This window comes from Ochotona curzoniae, unplaced genomic scaffold, assembly GCF_017591425.1.
Source record: "Ochotona curzoniae isolate NIBS_2020 unplaced genomic scaffold, NIBS_Ocur_1.0 contig_4612, whole genome shotgun sequence".
Lineage (NCBI taxonomy): Eukaryota > Metazoa > Chordata > Mammalia > Lagomorpha > Ochotonidae > Ochotona > Ochotona curzoniae.
In genome coordinates, this window is record NW_024466343.1 from 11,362,240 (window position 1) to 11,379,756 (window position 17,517).

The window sequence follows — 17,517 nt, forward strand, 5'->3', positions numbered from 1 at the left end:
AACACAATAACCTAGTTTAACTCCAGTGTAAAGAAGCTGCTGGATTTTCTGCAGTAGCACATTGATGCCACAGGTACTCTTTGATTCCCTGTCTTATATAAACAAGTTATTTCTAGAAAAAAATAGCTCACTCATTCACATTTCAGCATGTAGAGGTTTTCATCAGCCACATCAAAGCGCCAGCCTTGAAACTTATTGGGAAAAAGCCTGGCAAGGTTGAGATACATTTTGGAACAAACAGGAAGGTAATTATGTGTAGTGAGAGGTTAGGATTAGGAAAACGTGCAGTTTTTGGAATATGTAGGATGTTCTGGAAATTCATGAAAATGTGTGACATAAAAGAAACCTGCAGGAATTTAACTCGTTTCTTGTTTGGGCATTAGAACGTGTGATTTTAATTCCATTTTGTCAGAAACTTTGTGAAGTAACCTTGCATTTTGCATGAGCAATGTACAGCTTTCTGTTGTAGAATGACTATGTTTAGACACAGGTTATCAAGGAAATGTGGGTTATCTAAGGCAAAGGAATTGAGGAGCAAGACGTAGAAGCATGGTCAATCTTTGGAAGAACTGCCATGGTCTCCATGGCCACATAGGGATCTGGAGTGGAGAGCTGGGTGGTTGGGAAACCTTGGTGTTTGCTCTTCAATTCTAAGGATGAGGGATGGTGTATTTTCACACCATTCCTAAAAAGGGTGAGGGAATCTCTGCTGTCTTCCTGGGCCAAGTGGCTTTTGATTCATCTGCTCACTTTAGCTCACTTAACCCGAATTTTCTATCTTGACACCTCAGGGTTGGTGTTCGCTTTTCATCAGTTCCCTGATGACTGAGCCCGGTTGGTTCAGTTGAATAGATCACTGGTAGGCCAAAAATGGTTTCAATTTCTGGAATCTCTTTTTTTGTTTCCTATATGTGTAGCTTTATAGTGCTTTTACATTCTTTACTGCAAATTCAATTCCAAGTCACTTTTATTACAGAATTATTTAATATTTATTTTCCTTGCATTTATTCTATTATTTAATGTAATAAGAGTGGTTCATATTCCATTTTAATTCATGTACTTTTAAGTCATTATGCATTTTGGGTCTTAAGTTTGCTTCAAAATATTCTTGTATGTTTATTTGTTTATTTTCAGTATTTTAAAGTTATTTCATTGTATAGTTTTACAAATGGGAATCAGTAAGTTTCTTTCCAGAAAGATTGTCCCCATTCATACTCTGAAATTCATGACAGTGTTTTACAATACCCAAACAGACAAATCTTAGGTAATTTATCATACGAGCAAATATCACCAAATTGTGTCTTGGCTTTCTTTTTGTGCTTTCTCGTGAAACTGAGCATTTTGTGTTAAGATGCTGCCTATGTTAATATGAATGCCCCATTCTTTTTTCTCTATCTGCTTTGACATTGATCCTGATTTGTAGGCACATTTTGTGTATTTTAACCTGTGTTACTTAATTACATGATTTATCTTGGTTTCCTGGTGTTTAATTCCTGCTGTGGTGCTTTTTTGAGGTAGAGTGCTGGTTTCATTGATTCATTGATCCATTGTGTTTGGTGGCTTTTATTTTATGAACAGGAATTCAGCACTATTTAGCGATCAGATTTACCCATGATTTCTTTTCTGTCGTTCCAGCACTGAGTTTATCAACCAATACTCGTGCAGTTCTCTTGTGACTGCAACTCAGTATTCCAGTGAGCAGAACGATGCGTCTGATAAATGTGTAGTGTCGTTTTCCAGGATTAAAAGTTCTGAGTTGCTTTTGCTTAATTTCTGATGAATGTCTATTTTCTGTTTAGGTTGTACTTTTAGGATAAAATTAATTTTTTGTTTATCCAAACCATTTGGAATAGTGGTCAGCCAGTGTTTTCTGTCACTGACTAAATAATAGGTAGGCTTTATAAGCCAAAGTGGAAAATTGAGGGTGTCATATAGATGATTACATGTGTAATGAGAAAAATAACTAACCGAACAGTGCAGTTGCTCAGATTCCAGTTTCATTGCTGGGCACAGTATTTTAAGTTTTTAAACATTTACGTACGTCAAGAAATGTTACTGATTCTTTTGAAATATTGAGAAATGCAAAAGCCATTATCAGCAAGAGATCATAGAAAATTCATGGTCAAACTCTTTGTTTAGAGTTTAGCATGTGAGTCTCTGAAAGACCAGATTTGTATTTAATTTTTAGAATATTTGGAATACTGTTCTATTTTAATAGTAAACATGAATCTGCAACAATTTTCTGAGGATACTGAAATTCATTTGCAAAGAAACTTGCTTCAGTTTTACCCACTTAGTGAGTGGCAGAAGGAGTCCTGGAGTGAGCATTTGGCAGATTGCTCCTTTATCTCGGGCATGGGAGTGGGCAGAGTGCACACTTGCACGAATCATGCTGGGTCCTGCCCCTGGCTTGTTCTGTACTCACGCTTCTTCCCTGGTTATGGAAATGTACTTCCTTTAAATCTGCCTTTTGGTCTTATAAATCAGATTCACTTAAACATACTTTTATTTTCTGATAAGCTTCTGTTTGTTTTTGTGACTCTTACCAAGTCTTCTTCCATAGCCCTCCTCCCCCAATAGTAAAGGAAACTTTTTTATCTGGTAGCATTTCATTTTGTAAGGATGAAATTAAAAGTATCTGAGGCTGTAAAAGGGGTCAATATTGGACAGCTAGCAGGGACGGGTGAGAGAGGGAGTAGAGCACACCAGGGCCCAGAAGTGTCACCTCACACGGGGGCCCTGTGAGTCTTTTTCTGCAACTCCTCATAATTTATTATAGCTCTGGCTCTAGAAGTTGGAAGTGCACTCTTGGTACCTGTAGGGAACAAGTATGAAAGACTACAGTGGGCTATAGTGTGTGGGGCAGGGCCTATAGCATCGGGTCTGCTACCATGCTATTTCTTAGTTCTCTTGATGTTCTGCTTGGCAGTTAAACACAAGAAAAAGATACAGTGTTAACACTGTAGAAAAGTTGTATTTCTTTTTGAAGGTAAAGTTTACAATTGTACAATGTCAAATTAAACTTATCTACCACCCTCCTCCTCCTGCCTCAAGTGTTGTGATGATTCAGATTTGAATATAGTTTGAATGTGTACTCTGAATCTCATCATTTAATTAAAAATTGATCAGCGCCCATTGGCAAAGCTCTAAGATAACATTGAAAGTAGCCCTGAAGTCAGACATTATTGTCACTTTTAGAGATGATTTTTGTGGCCTTCATTTCACCTTGGGATGGGTTTTTTTTAAATCCCGTATCATACTTGATGGAATACTTCTGTAAAAGTTATTTCTTTGCTTCAGGGAGGACTTTAACCTGGGGTGTGCTTTCTGTTGTTTGTGGAAGGAAGTGGTAGAATTGCCTCCCATTTGAGTTTTGTTAGTTTTGTTAGCTTATTGCAAAATAGTCTAATTCTATTAGAGTGTACTAAGGACCCACATACATAATGAATGAGTACATGAACATTAAATGCTGTTTTTCCATTTGGGAGTATTATTGATCATTTTATGTTTTTATTGTTTTTTAACATTTACTTATCTTTATTGGGAAGGTAAAATTGTGGAGGAGAGAGGGAGAGAGAAAGAGAGAGAAAAATGGTCTTCGATTTATTGGTTCACTCCGCAGATGGCTGCATTAGCTGAAGCTGAGCTGCCCTGATCAGGCAGGAATCAGGAGCCTCTCCTTGGTCTCTCACATGAGTGTAGGGTCTCAAGGCCTTGGACCATACTCCTGCTTTCCCAAGCCACTAGCAGGGACCTGGAAGAGACGTGGAGCAGCCATGGCACGAACCTGAGCCCATATGGATCACTGTGTTTTGCGGGTGGAGAATTGGTCGATTGAACCATTGTGGCATTCCAGATTATTTTACGATCATGTCTACTACATAATGAGCGGAAGTTCATGAAGAGGACTGCATTTAATTTCTTTTATGGGATGCAGTTTTAATAGATTGAGGTGCATTTACTGAGGAAATTAACAACATAGTGCTCCCTTTTTTTTTTCTTTTAAAATTGATGTATTTAATAATTTGTTACTTAAAAGACAGAAAGGTAGTGACAGACAAAAGCATGGGAGAGATCTTCCACCCCCTGGTTCATGCCCCAGATTTCCCAACAACTGCCGAGGCTGAGCCGGTTGGAAGCCATGAGTCAGGGACTCAGTCTGAGTTTCCCAGAAGCATGGCACAGAATCAAGTGCTTGAGCCACTACCAGCTACCTCCCAGGACATTTTGGGAAAGCAGAGTCAGGTACTTCAGGGCAGGTGATGGATGGTGTGCAGGCGGCACTTAATCTCTGAGGCCAGCCCATCCGCCCCCCCCAACAGTGATTCTGTTTCGGTTTAGTTTCTATGTATTCCATCAGCCTCTTAGTTGATCTCCTGAGCTCCCTACTTCTAGAAACTTATCTTTACATCTGTTTATGAGACTAATCATCAGTGTTACATGTTAGTAGTAATAGTTTATATTTTAAAATCGTGTCTGTAATAGTAACTTAGATTTTAGGGGCCTCTCGTATTGGTGTAACATGCAAGGCCACTGCCTGCCTGTGATGCTGGCATCCTGGATGGATGCCTGTTCAAGTCCCAGTTGCTCTATTTCTGATGCCCCTCCCTGCTAATGGTAAGTCAGTGGGAAATGCCCTGCATGCTTGGGCCCATGCCTTCCACACAAGATATCTGGAAGAAACTTCTGGCTCCTGGCTTTGGCTTAGCTTAGTTCTTGCCATTGCAACTTTTTGGGTGGAAGATTTCTCAGTCTGTCTTTCTTTCTCTCTGTAACTCTTTCACTAAATAAATAAATGTTTTTTTTTTTTTTTTTTTTTAAATAAGAACTTATTCTAAGAAGGGAAACGATCTTGATACCTTATGCTGCTACTCTCAAAACCTGTGGGAAAGTGTGTGTCTTCATAGCCCTAGTAGAAAATCCTTCCTGTCATCATCGATAATTATAAATACCCAGTAAAACAAAACAAAAAAAACCCCTTAGTTTCTGAGAAAGACTTGAAATTGTTCCTTTTACTGAGGAAAGTGTTAAATGGGTGACACTTTAAATGATCAACTTGTTGGTTTGAATAATATTTGTGAAGTTAAGAGTTGAGTTGGGTTTCAGTCTGTTGCCTTTGGTAAGTAATGAAAAAATCCTTCATGGATTATATATGAAGATACGGGCCTTTCCCTCCCAGAACACATGGCTGAGTCATCAGTGGGTGAATGTGATTGCATTTGGATTCTTCTTTGGAATTGAGAGAAATGAGTGGGTGGTTTCAGTGTAGTTTCAGTGTTGTTAATGCTAGTAAGTTCTGGAGCTGATATTAATTGGCCTCTTATAGATATGTTTAATGAGGAAGCCGGTTGTTAAAATGTATCCCCTTCATGCCTTCAGAGTTTATTGGTACCTTATAAAAGTTGATATGGAAATTTGATGTTCATATACTGTATTGTCCCTGTTGTGATTTAATTTACTTTTCAGAAATGAAATGTAGATTTTTCTTTTACTAGTAAAATTTTGTTTTTGACTTTAAATATTGTAAGGTATCAACAGAAAGAGTTAGAATCCAAGTTCTGACTCTCTTTGATCTTGGAGACCTGCCTGGGAAATTCTTTAAAAGAAGCCTCCATCCTAATTAATTTTATTCATCACCATTTAATAGAGTGAGAGGAAAGGAATGGAATCCTTTGGCCTTGGAGTGAGTCACTGTGTAGGGAATAGATTTAACATTTCTGCTGCATGTTTAGTTTTTTTAAAAAAATATTTATTTATATTTATTGGAGAGGAAATAAAGACCTTCCCTCTGCTGATTCTCTCCCCAAAGGTTCACAACAGACAGAGCTGAGCTGATCCAAAGTCAGGAGCCAGGAGCTTCTTCCGTATCTCCCAGGCAGATCCAGGATCCCAAGGCTTTTTGACTGTCCTCTGCAACTTTCCCCGGCCACTAACAGGGAGCTGGAAGGGAAGTGGAGCAGCGGGACATGAACAGATATTCATATGGAAATCCTAGTGGATGCCTGGTGAAAATTTAGCCACTATGCTATCACACTGGAGCCCATATTTTGTTGCTTTGAGAAAAAAATATATTGAGACAACTGTGTTTGGGGAGGTGTTTAAAATATCTATTAACAAAAGAGTGTTTAAAGAAATCATGGCTTAGGATATTTATATAAATAATCCATGCAGAGGTGGAAGTAAGGAGTACCTGAGGGGTGATGAAATTATTTTTTAGTTTATTCTGTGATTACTCTGGCTTCTTTGTTGATAGTCAATCCATTATACAGTTATTTAAGAACTTGAATTTGATGGTACTATGTGAATTTCTCAGTGACAAGAGAAATTACTTTTCCGATCTTTTCAAGGTTAAATTGGATTTGGTAAGTAAAAGAAAATTAAAGAATATTCACTGTTTCCTTTTTTGCTATGCCAAACAGGGAAAATCAGGGATAAAATAATTGAGCTTTTTCATAACTGAAGTCAACCACTCTGGAGTAATTTAGAACTGTGTCAGGTAGTGGTCTGTCATTTAAGGGCACAATCTCATTGTGAAGTTCTGCTGGCTAGAGGCCTGTGGTACTTATATTCTTAAACTCTTGACATCTGTATTGTTTTTTTCAAAATAGAATATTTTCTAAAAGTGTGCCCAATTTAAATTTAAAAGATAAAACTTTAAAAAAGATATGTGTGTGTGAGTATTTTCCCTTAAAAACCAAATTTATGTTCTTGAAACTATTTTTGCATCTTTTGGTACACAAGAATTAAAATATAAAATGCATACAAAATAGGAGCAGGCACTTGGCCTAGTTGGTTAGACACCACGTGGGGCACACCTGTCGGAGTCCTGAGTGACTTGCAGTTTCTTGCTAATTCACAGTCAGCAAGTAGTGCCTACAGTACCAGGATCCAGGCCTCCCATCTTGGGGACTCAGGTCCTGCTGGCTCCTGGTTTCGGCCTGATCCAGTTCAGTCTCAGGCTGTAGTGGGCATATGGGTCATGAATCAGCTGATGGAAAATCTCTCTCAGAACCCTTGGAATATGTACACATTGAGACTCCGGGCTTATGAGAGGTGGCGGTTCCTCATCCCTGTGTGCTGAGACAAGTGGAAAGTCACAGATGGTTTCCCCCTTAGTCTCTCTCTTTCCCCGAGAAACAACAAGAAGAAATAGCAAATGAAGCAGTGAGTACACCCAATTTTCCCTAAACCTTGATCCTTCCAACTCGGATCCACCATGTAATCATTATTAATTTTTTTTTTCTAAAGAAAATCTGTCTCTTCACCTTTCAAAGTAAAAACATGTTTTTAAAAAGTTACTTATTTTCATCTACATGAGCAGCAAGAGGGATAGAGAAATTGTGGGAGAGAATCTTTTGCAAATAATAACAGCTTGGATGGGTAGAAGCTGAAGCCAAGAGCCTGAAAATCCATGTCGGGTGTCCCACAAGGGTCACAGAGCCGAAGCACTTGAGCCATTTGCCAGGATTCTGGTTGGCACCGACACAGAACGTGAGCTTCCCAGGCTTAGGCTCAGTGGCCTGCAAGACCTACCTTTTGAAAATTGTTTAAAAACAAAATAAAAAAAAAATTGAGTGCCAGTTATGCTTCAGTCCCTTTTCAAGGACACAAAATTTAGGGACTGGCATTGTGCTACAGTCAAGCCATGGCCTGCAGTGCTGGCATCCCAGGTGGATACTAGTTTGAGTCTCAGCTATTCCATCTCTCCCAGCTACTCCATTGCTGATCTAGTTCCCTGCTGTTACCTCTGGGAAAGAAGCAGAAGATTGGCCATGTGCCTGGGCCCCTCTATTTCCATGGGAGACCCACATGGAGTTGCAGGCTCCTGGCTTCAACGTGCCCCTGCCCTGGCTGTTGTGGCCTTTGGAGAATAAACCAGCAGAAGGCAGGATGTTGTGTCTTCCTCTCTTTCTGTAACTCAGCCCTTCAAGTAAAAAAGAAAAAAAAAAATCTTTTTAAAAATATGCAAAATTATGCATTCTTCATTCTGTTGAAAAGCTGATAGCTCAGTAGGGGAGGAGTTAAGATGCTTACATTTATTTGTCTGTTGTGATAGAGGAGCTGATAATTCATCCAGTCAAATGTATCCATTTATTGAAGGCATCTTTGTATTGTTTTCTTTATAAAGGACACTGTAAACTGCTTACCAGGCTTTGGCATGAATGTGATGAGCCAGATAGATAGGATGCCTTTTCTCAAAGACTGCCCATCCCCATCAGCCTTGTATAGACAGGGAGCGTTATTTCATTAACTGTTGTATGCTACTTGTCTGGCAGAGTGCTAAACACAAAGCAGGTGCTGAGGAAAGGTTATCAGGAAGAAATAGAACAGATGACCCAACAGGACATCCTGGGAGATGAGGTTCTTTCCGCTGGACAGGGAAGCTTTGACCTAGTTTTTTTTTGTTTTAAAGAGTTATTTTATTTTTATTGCAAAGTCAGATATACAGAGAGGAGGAGAGGCAGAGAGGAAGATCTTCCCCAAGTGAGCACAACGGCTGGCCCTGTGCTGATCTGAAGCCAGGAGCCAGGAACTTCTTCCAGGACTCCCACACGGGTACAGGGGTCCCAGATGTCTTCAACTGCTCTTCCCAGCCCACAAGCAGGGAGCTGGATGGGAAGCGGAGCAACCGGGATTGAACCGGCGCCCATATGGGATCCCAGCGTGTTCAAGGCGAGGACCTTAGCAGCTAGGCCATGGTGCCGGGCCCAATGACCTAGTTTTTAAAAGACCCATTATAGACTAAGAGAAAAAATTAGTGTAGTGTTGCTGGAGTGATTTAAGTAAGGCAGGCATGGAGTACTTGAGGGAATATTGTAGCACAATACGAAATTCACCACATGATTTTAAAAAGCCAATCAGCAGTAAAGCAATACTACATTTGTGAACTTAGGAGAAGTTACGGCTACTTTCCGAGAGTACTGCAAACATCTTTCTGGGTCTGATATTTGTAATAGATGCAATTGTCAGGAATTTTAAGGTTCACAACGTTGCGGATAGTATTTTATAACATTGCTGTGTTAATGGCATGTATGAATTATTACCCTGTAATGGATAATTTAGGTGTTTTAGGCAGTTTCTTTCTGATAAATACTGTGATATTAGGTGTTTTAAAGGGTTCCCAGTTCATGTGTTCTTCAGACACTGAGACATTTTTCAGTGGTAGTAGTAGTAGTTGTAGTATTTGAGCCTCATAGGTGATATCATTCTCAAAGTACATGTTTCACCTTAAAGGATTCAGTGTCCAGAATTTATTGACTGTTGGCAGATTCCAGAGCTGGCATTTCTGTTCTTGTAGCTTATGTAATTGCATTTATATATGAATGTGTCTCTATGCATTTGTTTTATGTATTTGTTAAAGTAAGTCACAGTATTTTGTATTTAAGTCGACTTTGCTTAATAAAATTACAAAGTTTCGAACAAAATTGTAATTAGGAAAAAATAACTTACATTTTGGTTGTTTAAGGAAGCTAAACAGCAGCTTCCAAATCAGATGACGCAAGAGCCAAGGAATTCCACTCTCTCATACAGAGTATTTTGTAGTTGACTGATCTTAAGTTGTTTGACCATTTTCTCTTGAATTAATTTTTATTTTTCTGATGTTTTGGTGTTTCATAATAATTGCTACATTGCATGTTAGTATGTTTATGCTAGAAAATGACTTTTCATTTATTTTCTTTATTCTTAGTATAAACACAAGTTCACAAGTTGAAGTTTTTTTTGTTTGATTTTTAAAGAAAGGTTTAATTGAAAGGCAGAATGAAGGAGAGGGCAGGAACTATGATTTGCTCATTTCCTCTTCCACATGGCCATGTCTCAGAGCTCCAGGCAGGTCTCCCACGTGGGTGCCAGGAGCCCAAGCCCTTGGGCCGTCATGGTCAGGGAGCTGGAGTGCTTGGAACCTTGCACTCCCTTCTCTGGGATCTCTGAGTCCCAAGCCGCAGTCCCACCCTCTGTATATGGGATAGGCCCCAGTAGGTCAAAGCTGTTCTGTTCTCCATGCGTCAGAGATTAGGCTTTTCACATAGCACAGAAGTCAGAGCTTGTGTCAACACACAAGCAGGTACTTTAGGTTTTAGTTGCTGAGCTTGATTGATAGCTATTTCTTACATGGAACTTGTCAAATCACTGAATCTCCAGAGTGACCTTCTGTATAGAGGTACTAGGATACAGACTTTCAGCATATTGCCTTTTGGTATAAAATGTTTGATTATGCCTCTTTAATTTTTGAAAGTATTCAGTTGACCCAGTGCATATGCAGAGATAAACGCTAACGTTAAACTGTTAATGCAATCTTTCAACTTCAGGTTTACTTTGAGTACTCTCATCTAAATTAGGATGAAAAGGAAATAAGTTTTCAGGCTGGTTGAAATCATGCCCCTCCCGTACCACCTGATTGAATATTTTTCTCATTTCCAGTTTAGGAAGACATTAACATAGGAGCAGGAATAATTTGAAGGTTTCATATGCAGCCCTGGTAATAGAGTGTGGCCTGACTTAATGTTTTGGTAGAGCTTGAAGTCACAGTCTCAGTCTGGCGGAGGGCTCGGATAATCAAAAGGCACGGTGCTGTCTAGGCTCATAGACAGCGTGAACCCAGGCGCCCATGACAGCGTGTAGTGCAGAGACATTAAGAAGAACTGTAGCAGCAAAGTTGCAGTCTTTATATCACAGCTTAATAAAAACACTTTCATCAGAATGTATGATTTTACACACAGATACAAAAAGCACACTGGAGACAATCATGGAAAGCAAAATGTCCCTAATTAATTGTGAAAGTCCGTCACAACAGACAGTGCAGTGGATTTCCACACCAGCGTGTTCCTTGCAGAAATGCTCATCAACAATGAAGAATCTAATGATAAAATTCCAATTCTGGTCTTACAAATTCCATTCTGGTAACAGTGCATCTGTTTATTAGGAGTTATCCCCTGAATGTGAATGATTTCAGTCCTAAGTCGCTGCACCTGTTGCCCGGAGGTATTTATTCCAATCACTAGCCTAAAGCACCGAGAGTTATTGCTTGACATTTTATAGCTTGGGGGAAAAACTGTCTTTTCAAAATCATTTGTTCAGAAAGGAGAAATGGAGCAAAACAGTTCATTTTACTCTAAGCACCGCTATTTGGCAGTATTCACATTTGCACAGCACAAAGCTGCAATATTGATTTTTTGCTCACAGGGCCTCCCACTAGTTCTGTCTTCGATTGTCAGGATTGCAAGATGGATTGGATTACACTTTGCTTGTTGGGTTGCTGGGTTTTTTCTTTTTCCCCTTTGTTGACATAGAAATAGATTGAAAATACAGCTTAGAATAAATGTCTTAGTGCGGTTAAGAGGCTTTAAGTTGGCGATTTCTTTATGCTGATTATGTTGACTGAGCTATTCCAGCGAATACTTGACCATTAGACTCTGTTTACTTTGCTGTTTCTCTTCCCCCAAACTAACAGCACCCAGTGCCACATGACTGTGTCCTCACTGGCCCCAAGCCCCCTGCCAATTATCATTATTAGGAGGACCGAACACTGGGTAAACGGACACGAGAGTTGCTGCTCTTACACGCTAATTTCACTCTTACTCTGTATGTGTCTATAGAATCACTTTGCTTCAGTTTCTTCCTCTGTGAGGACAGTAGTACTGTCTCATTTGTTTACTTTAAGGATTTATAGGCTGTGTAACAATTGTCCCTTACAGGAACTTTTGATAGTAGTGGAGTACAGTGGAAACTGCTCCTCGAGCTACCGACAAAGTTGGAAAAAAATGGTCAGTAACACCCATTTTGGGCACTGGAAATAAACCAAAGCCAACCAAATAGGGAAATATTTATTCGTGAGATCCACTGTAGTTTCTGGTTGGCACAGTGGAAGTTTTAAAGCTTTTTTGCTTGGGTCTGCTTCTGTGCCTTGTCTCTTGCTGCTCCACTGTGTTATTGTGGTTGTCTGATCAGGACAAGGCTGGCTGTGAAGTCTAGTGAGTAGCTTTGCTAGCAGGAAGAGTTGACCTTATTTGGAGCTATGGATGAGCTTTCATACACACAAAAAAAGGTATCAGCCAAAGTAGTAAGCACTGCAGAAAACTGATGGGGGGCACCTGAAGTCCTGCCAGCCTTAGGTTGTGGTTCCTGATTGGGAGACTGGTGGTCCCATTGGAAATGTAAGGGGGAGATCTAAGGAATTCAAGAGCCCAGCAATTCACTGTGCATTCGCATAAGTACAGCAGGAGACCTGAAAGGACTGGGCAGGAACTGAGGCTGACCTTAATAAGAATTCCTTGATGTTTGGATGTTCTCCCCAACACACACTGTACCATCAAAGGGTGGGGGTATTATTTGGGTTCTTTTTTTGTGCCATCTCTGCCCATTCATTGGTTGACCCTAAGCAATGCAGACTTCTTAGACCTCAGGCTAAAACGTGACCATAGGCATGAAAGCAACATGATACAAAATGGGAGTGAACTGAGACATAAACAGCCATGCACTGTGAGGCGGCAGATCCTGCAGATTAAATCCATCAAGGTACTTACACGAAAGTATGACTACAACAAGGATTCTCAGGGGAAAGAAATCTGAGTTCCAAATTGCCAACTTTGTATTATTTGAAGCACACGGTTTTCCATAGCAACAGAAAGTTGACAAGATATGCAATGAAAGAGGAGAGTTCACCTGTACACAGGAGAAAAAGTGTTCAGTACAAACTACCTCTGATGCGAACCCAGATGTTAGATTTAGCAGGTGAACATTTCAAAGCGGCTATTATAAGTATGTTCAAATATTAGAGTAAAACTATATTAGAGAATTAAGAGGAAATATGATGGTAATAATTTGACAGATAGGCAGCCTCAACAGAGAAGTAAGAACTGCTTTAAAAAGGCCTTAGAGAAATTCTGGGCAAATCCTGGTTATTACATCATTCTGTTGTAAATAAATTAACATTTTTCTCTACGAATACAGATAACCTGGCTTCTTCATTCATGATCCAAAGGTTCTGATTCAGCAGATCTGGAATGGAGTTTGAAGATCTCACTTTTTAAAAAGCTAACCTAGTAACTATTAGACAGTATTTGGGAATCAATAATGTAGATTTGCAAATGATTTTAAAAAATGTACTCCAATTTAAACCCTATAATACAGACTTATACAAAATATGAAGCAAGTAAGAAGTGACAGATTTACCTGTGTTATTGTCATTCAGCATTAGGTTGTAATATGATTATAAACAAAGGGGTAGATAAATGTTTTTAAGAATTGGACAGGGGTGGAGTGGGGGGGCTCAGCATGGTAACATAGTGGCTTAGGTTCTGCTCCTTGCACCTGTCAGGATTCCATATGGGTGCTAGTTCTGGTCCTAGCGACCCTGCTCCCTACCCAGCTCCCTGCTTATGGCCTGGGAGGACAGTCAAGGAAGGCCCAGAGCCTTGAGTACCCGCACCTGCGTGTGAGACCGGGGGAGGCTTCTTTCTCCTGGCTTTAGATGAGTACGGCTCTGGCCGTTGTGGCCAATTGGGGCATGAATCATCGGATGGAAAATCTTCCTTTTGGTCTCTCTTCCTCTCTGTATATCGGAGTGTCCAGTAAAATGAAATAAATCTTTTTATAAAATTTGGAGGGGGGACTTTTGTAAGATTTACTTAATGAAAGTATTGAGATTCTAAAATTAATGTTATTTTCTGGGAAAATTTGATTTATATCCCATGAAATTTTCTGCAAAATAATGTTAAGTGACTAAACACAACAGCATATTTCTTTCTTTAAATAAATTTGCTTATTTTTAAAAAATGTTAGGCAAACTTTTTTTTCTCTGTAATTGACTCGTGTTTTCCTCTTCCTGAGTTGCTGATTAAAATACACATTTTCTGATCATTTCAGTGAACTTTGTCTCATCCATCACATGTAATTTGAAGAAATATCTTGATAATGCCATACAGTTATGATTTTGTGCCATGCTACATCTGTGTTAACAATGTCAGTTTTTATTTTAAGGAGGGAATCATTTATTAATTACTTAGTATTTGAAACTATCAGGAAAGCATGTCTAATTAAAATCAGATTGTCTTTTCAGATTCATAGATGAGGATAATTTCATAGGACTTTAGGATTGCTTAATTTTTTGGAGATGGAAATTTAAATCCCAAAGTGTGCAATGACTTTCCACGTTCAAAAACTCGGTACAGACATACTCATATATGGATGTTTAGTATGCTTGGCATATGCACGTATGTAGTCGACTATATTCCTTCCCAAATACCTATGTACAGAGTAGAAAAGATTTCACTTAGAACCATAAGTAATCTGCAGAACATCCAAAGTTAAATCATTCAGTCCAGGTACTGTACAGGTTAAACCACTGAGTACATTGCCAGCATCCCACTTCAGAGTGCTGCTTCGAATCTGCTCTGCCTCTGCTCCCTGTTAATGTGACTCGCAAAGCTGCGGCGAGTGGCCTGTGGCGAGTGGCCTCCGGCTCGCCCAGGACAAGTGAGGCTCCAAGCCAGTCGTGTAATATGTGGTATTTTCTAATATTGCTGACATTCCACGAATATTACTTATTTTATTATGGAATTAGAAACACAAATCACTATGCCATTTAAAATAGTTCACATTGCAAAATTTTATTTTACATCACTTGCCTGAAAATCTGTACAACTTTTTTTTCCCCACAGAAATGACTGTTGACTACCCATGCCATAGAAATTATTTTAGGTTGCAACTGTAACATAGAATACTAATTTAACCATGATTGTTTGAATAGGTAACATAATATATGATAGGGAAGAGGCAGATGCAAAAAGCACAAAGTTTAGTTATGAGCCTGGCAAAGAGCCCTGTTTTGGAAGCTTAGCTTGTTGGCAACTTGTCCGCGTCAGTTTCTATGTTCCTTTAATGTTATACCTCTCTACATACTTTCAGTGCTTGCACAATTCTGTAAACCATCTTAGTGAAACTTAACTGAAGTTGCATTTGGCTAGTATATCTTGAAGAACTCAGTATTTCAAATCATGTATTTTTCTTTTCTCTACAATCCATTGTGCCTTTGGATTTTCTCCATTGAACTGATACTTGAGCCAAGTTTTGGAATTGCTGATTTTCTAAATCACAAAAATGTGGGAATCAGTAACCCCTCTGGTGGATGGCTTACATCTTGGAAGATTCAGTTTTGTCCAGATGACTTTCTGTTTCATTGAATTATTGAAAAGCATCGTGCAGTGAGGACACAGAGAAACATTTAGACCTTGCGTTGACCTGGCCACAACTCTGCTGGTCAGCTGAGATGGTTGTAACTTGGCATAGCTTCTTTTATTTCTGAGTGTCAATGTTTTTTTTTTTCTAAAAAAAGGAGTATGCAGATATAACTCATAATGTGAAGTAATAAAAATGATAATAATAAAAGTTACTGACGGCATTATTAGTCCTTTGTAATAGAAGCTATAGGTGGTGAAACCTGAGAGCTAAATCAGCCGAAACTGTAATTTTCAGTATGATAACCTAGAGGTAGCACACTGGCAAAGCAAGGCTCTCCTTTGCAAAGATACTTCTCTACAATTCCTGGCTTGCTCTGCTTTTATTCTTTGTATCTACTTTGTGAGACCTCTACTAGGAAAATGGTTAAAATGTAAAAGTCTAGTCTTACAAAGTGAATTACTAAAATGAGTTAAATATGTTCCTTTTCTTTTTTATTTAAAGGTTTCAGCAGAGCAGCTTTACCATTTGGCTTAGTTAGACGAGAATTGTCCTGTGAAGGTTATTCTATAGATCTACGATGTCCAGGCAGTGATGTCATCATGATCGAAAGTGCTAACTACGGTCGGACAGATGACAAGATTTGTGATGCTGATCCCTTTCAGATGGAGAATACAGACTGCTACCTCCCAGATGCCTTCAAGATCATGACTCAAAGGTAAGTGCTCATGTTAATGTCCTGTGTTTAGCTACTAAATCCAGGCTCATAAAATGTCTATAATCCCAAAGTGGATGAATACAACTCATAGGCTAGCTTATGTATAAAACAGAGTCAGTTTTTTTTTTTTGGATGTTTTGCTTTCTGTTGTGTTCAATAACATTTAAGTATGTACATCCCTTCAATATAGATGCCACAAAGCAGAATGAACATCTAATATTACAAGTAAGAACTTTAGTGTCTCAAATATACTGCTTTCATGGGTTTCAGCCATTTAAAATATTTTCTATAATATCAAGAGTGTTTAAATATCTAGTTCTTTTGCAGTAGCGGCTCCTTAACTTCTTGTAAGTTTTGAGGTATATTTTCGAAGCAAGTTTTGGTGCCCAGCAAAATTGAGCAGGAGGTCAGAGGCCTCTCACATAACTCGCATTCATTCCTTTACGTAAATAACCCGGCTTGCCGGCTTCTCACAGCACCGTGGCGCATTGTTAACACTCCGAACCTGTTGACGCTCATTATCATCGTCATTCCGTTGTTGGCAGTACAACTCACTCTTGATGCTGTATATTCTGTGGGTTTGGACAAATGCGTGATGACATGTACCCACTGTTTAGGAGCACACAGGATAGCTCTAACAATCTTCTGTGCTTGGTCCACCTCCCTCATCCCAGAGACCTCCTACACCCACTAAACATTGTAACGACTCCATTGTTTTGCCTTTTTTTGAATTTCATTTTTGTTGAAACTGCACATACCAGCTTTAACAACTGATTTGTTTCATTTAGTAATACATACTTAGGTTCCTTCCTTGACTCTTCCTGGTTTAATGGTTCGTTTCTTTTTTAATCTTTTCTGCATGATACTTGAGTAATATTCTGTTAACTTCGCATAGCGGGTTTATTTGTGCACTCAGCTATTGAAAGGCATCTTGCCCACTTCTTTTTTTAAGATTTATTTATTTTTATTACAAAGTCAGATATACAGAGAGGAGGAGAGACAGGAAGATCTTGCATCCAATGGTTCACTCCCCAAGTGGCTGCAGCGGCTGGAGCTGAGTCAATCCAAAGCCATGAGCCAGGAGCTTCTTCCAGGTCTCTCATGTGGGTGCAGGGTCCCAAGGCTTTGGACTGTCCTCAACTGCTTTCCCAGGCTACAAGCAGGGAGCTGGATGGGAAGTGGAGCCACTGGGATTAGGACCGATGCCCATATGGGATCCCGGCACGTTCAAGGCAAGGACTTTAACCACTGTGCCATTGCACCGGGGCCCATCTTGGCCATTTCTAAGCTTTGGCAGTTGTAAAGCTGCTTTAAGCATTTGTGTAAAGATTTTTTGTGGTCAGTTCAGTACATTTGAATAAATACCAGGAGCATGATTGCTGCAGTATATGGTAGAGATCTGCTTAATTTTGTAAGAAACTGGCAAGCTGTGTCATTTTACTTTCCCTGCAACAATGAGTGTGATTCCCTCTTGTTCATACTAATGTCAGCATTTAATGTTGCCAGTATTTGTACGTTAGCCATCCCAAATGGAGTGTGTTAAATCATGTTAATTTACAATTTTTTTAATGCCATTCAATGTTCAACATTCTTATACTTATTGTCATCTGTTTGTCTTTTGTGGA

General features: G+C 39.3%; 1 protein-coding gene across 16 annotated transcripts in view; it reads left to right on the forward strand.

Moving 5' to 3' along the window:
* The window catches only part of ADGRL2 (adhesion G protein-coupled receptor L2), a 183,343-nt gene that overhangs the window by 86,266 nt on the left and 79,560 nt on the right, over positions 1 to 17,517 (forward strand). For 14 of the 16 annotated variants that reach the window (XM_040987340.1, XM_040987348.1, XM_040987332.1 and 11 more), the window contains one exon: positions 15,679 to 15,892. In XM_040987340.1, coding sequence (XP_040843274.1) covers positions 15,679 to 15,892 — 214 coding nt within the window. Of the gene's footprint in view, positions 1 to 15,678; positions 15,893 to 17,517 lie in introns of those variants that run through there. The other 2 variants (XM_040987344.1, XM_040987343.1) reach the window with 1 other exon arrangement.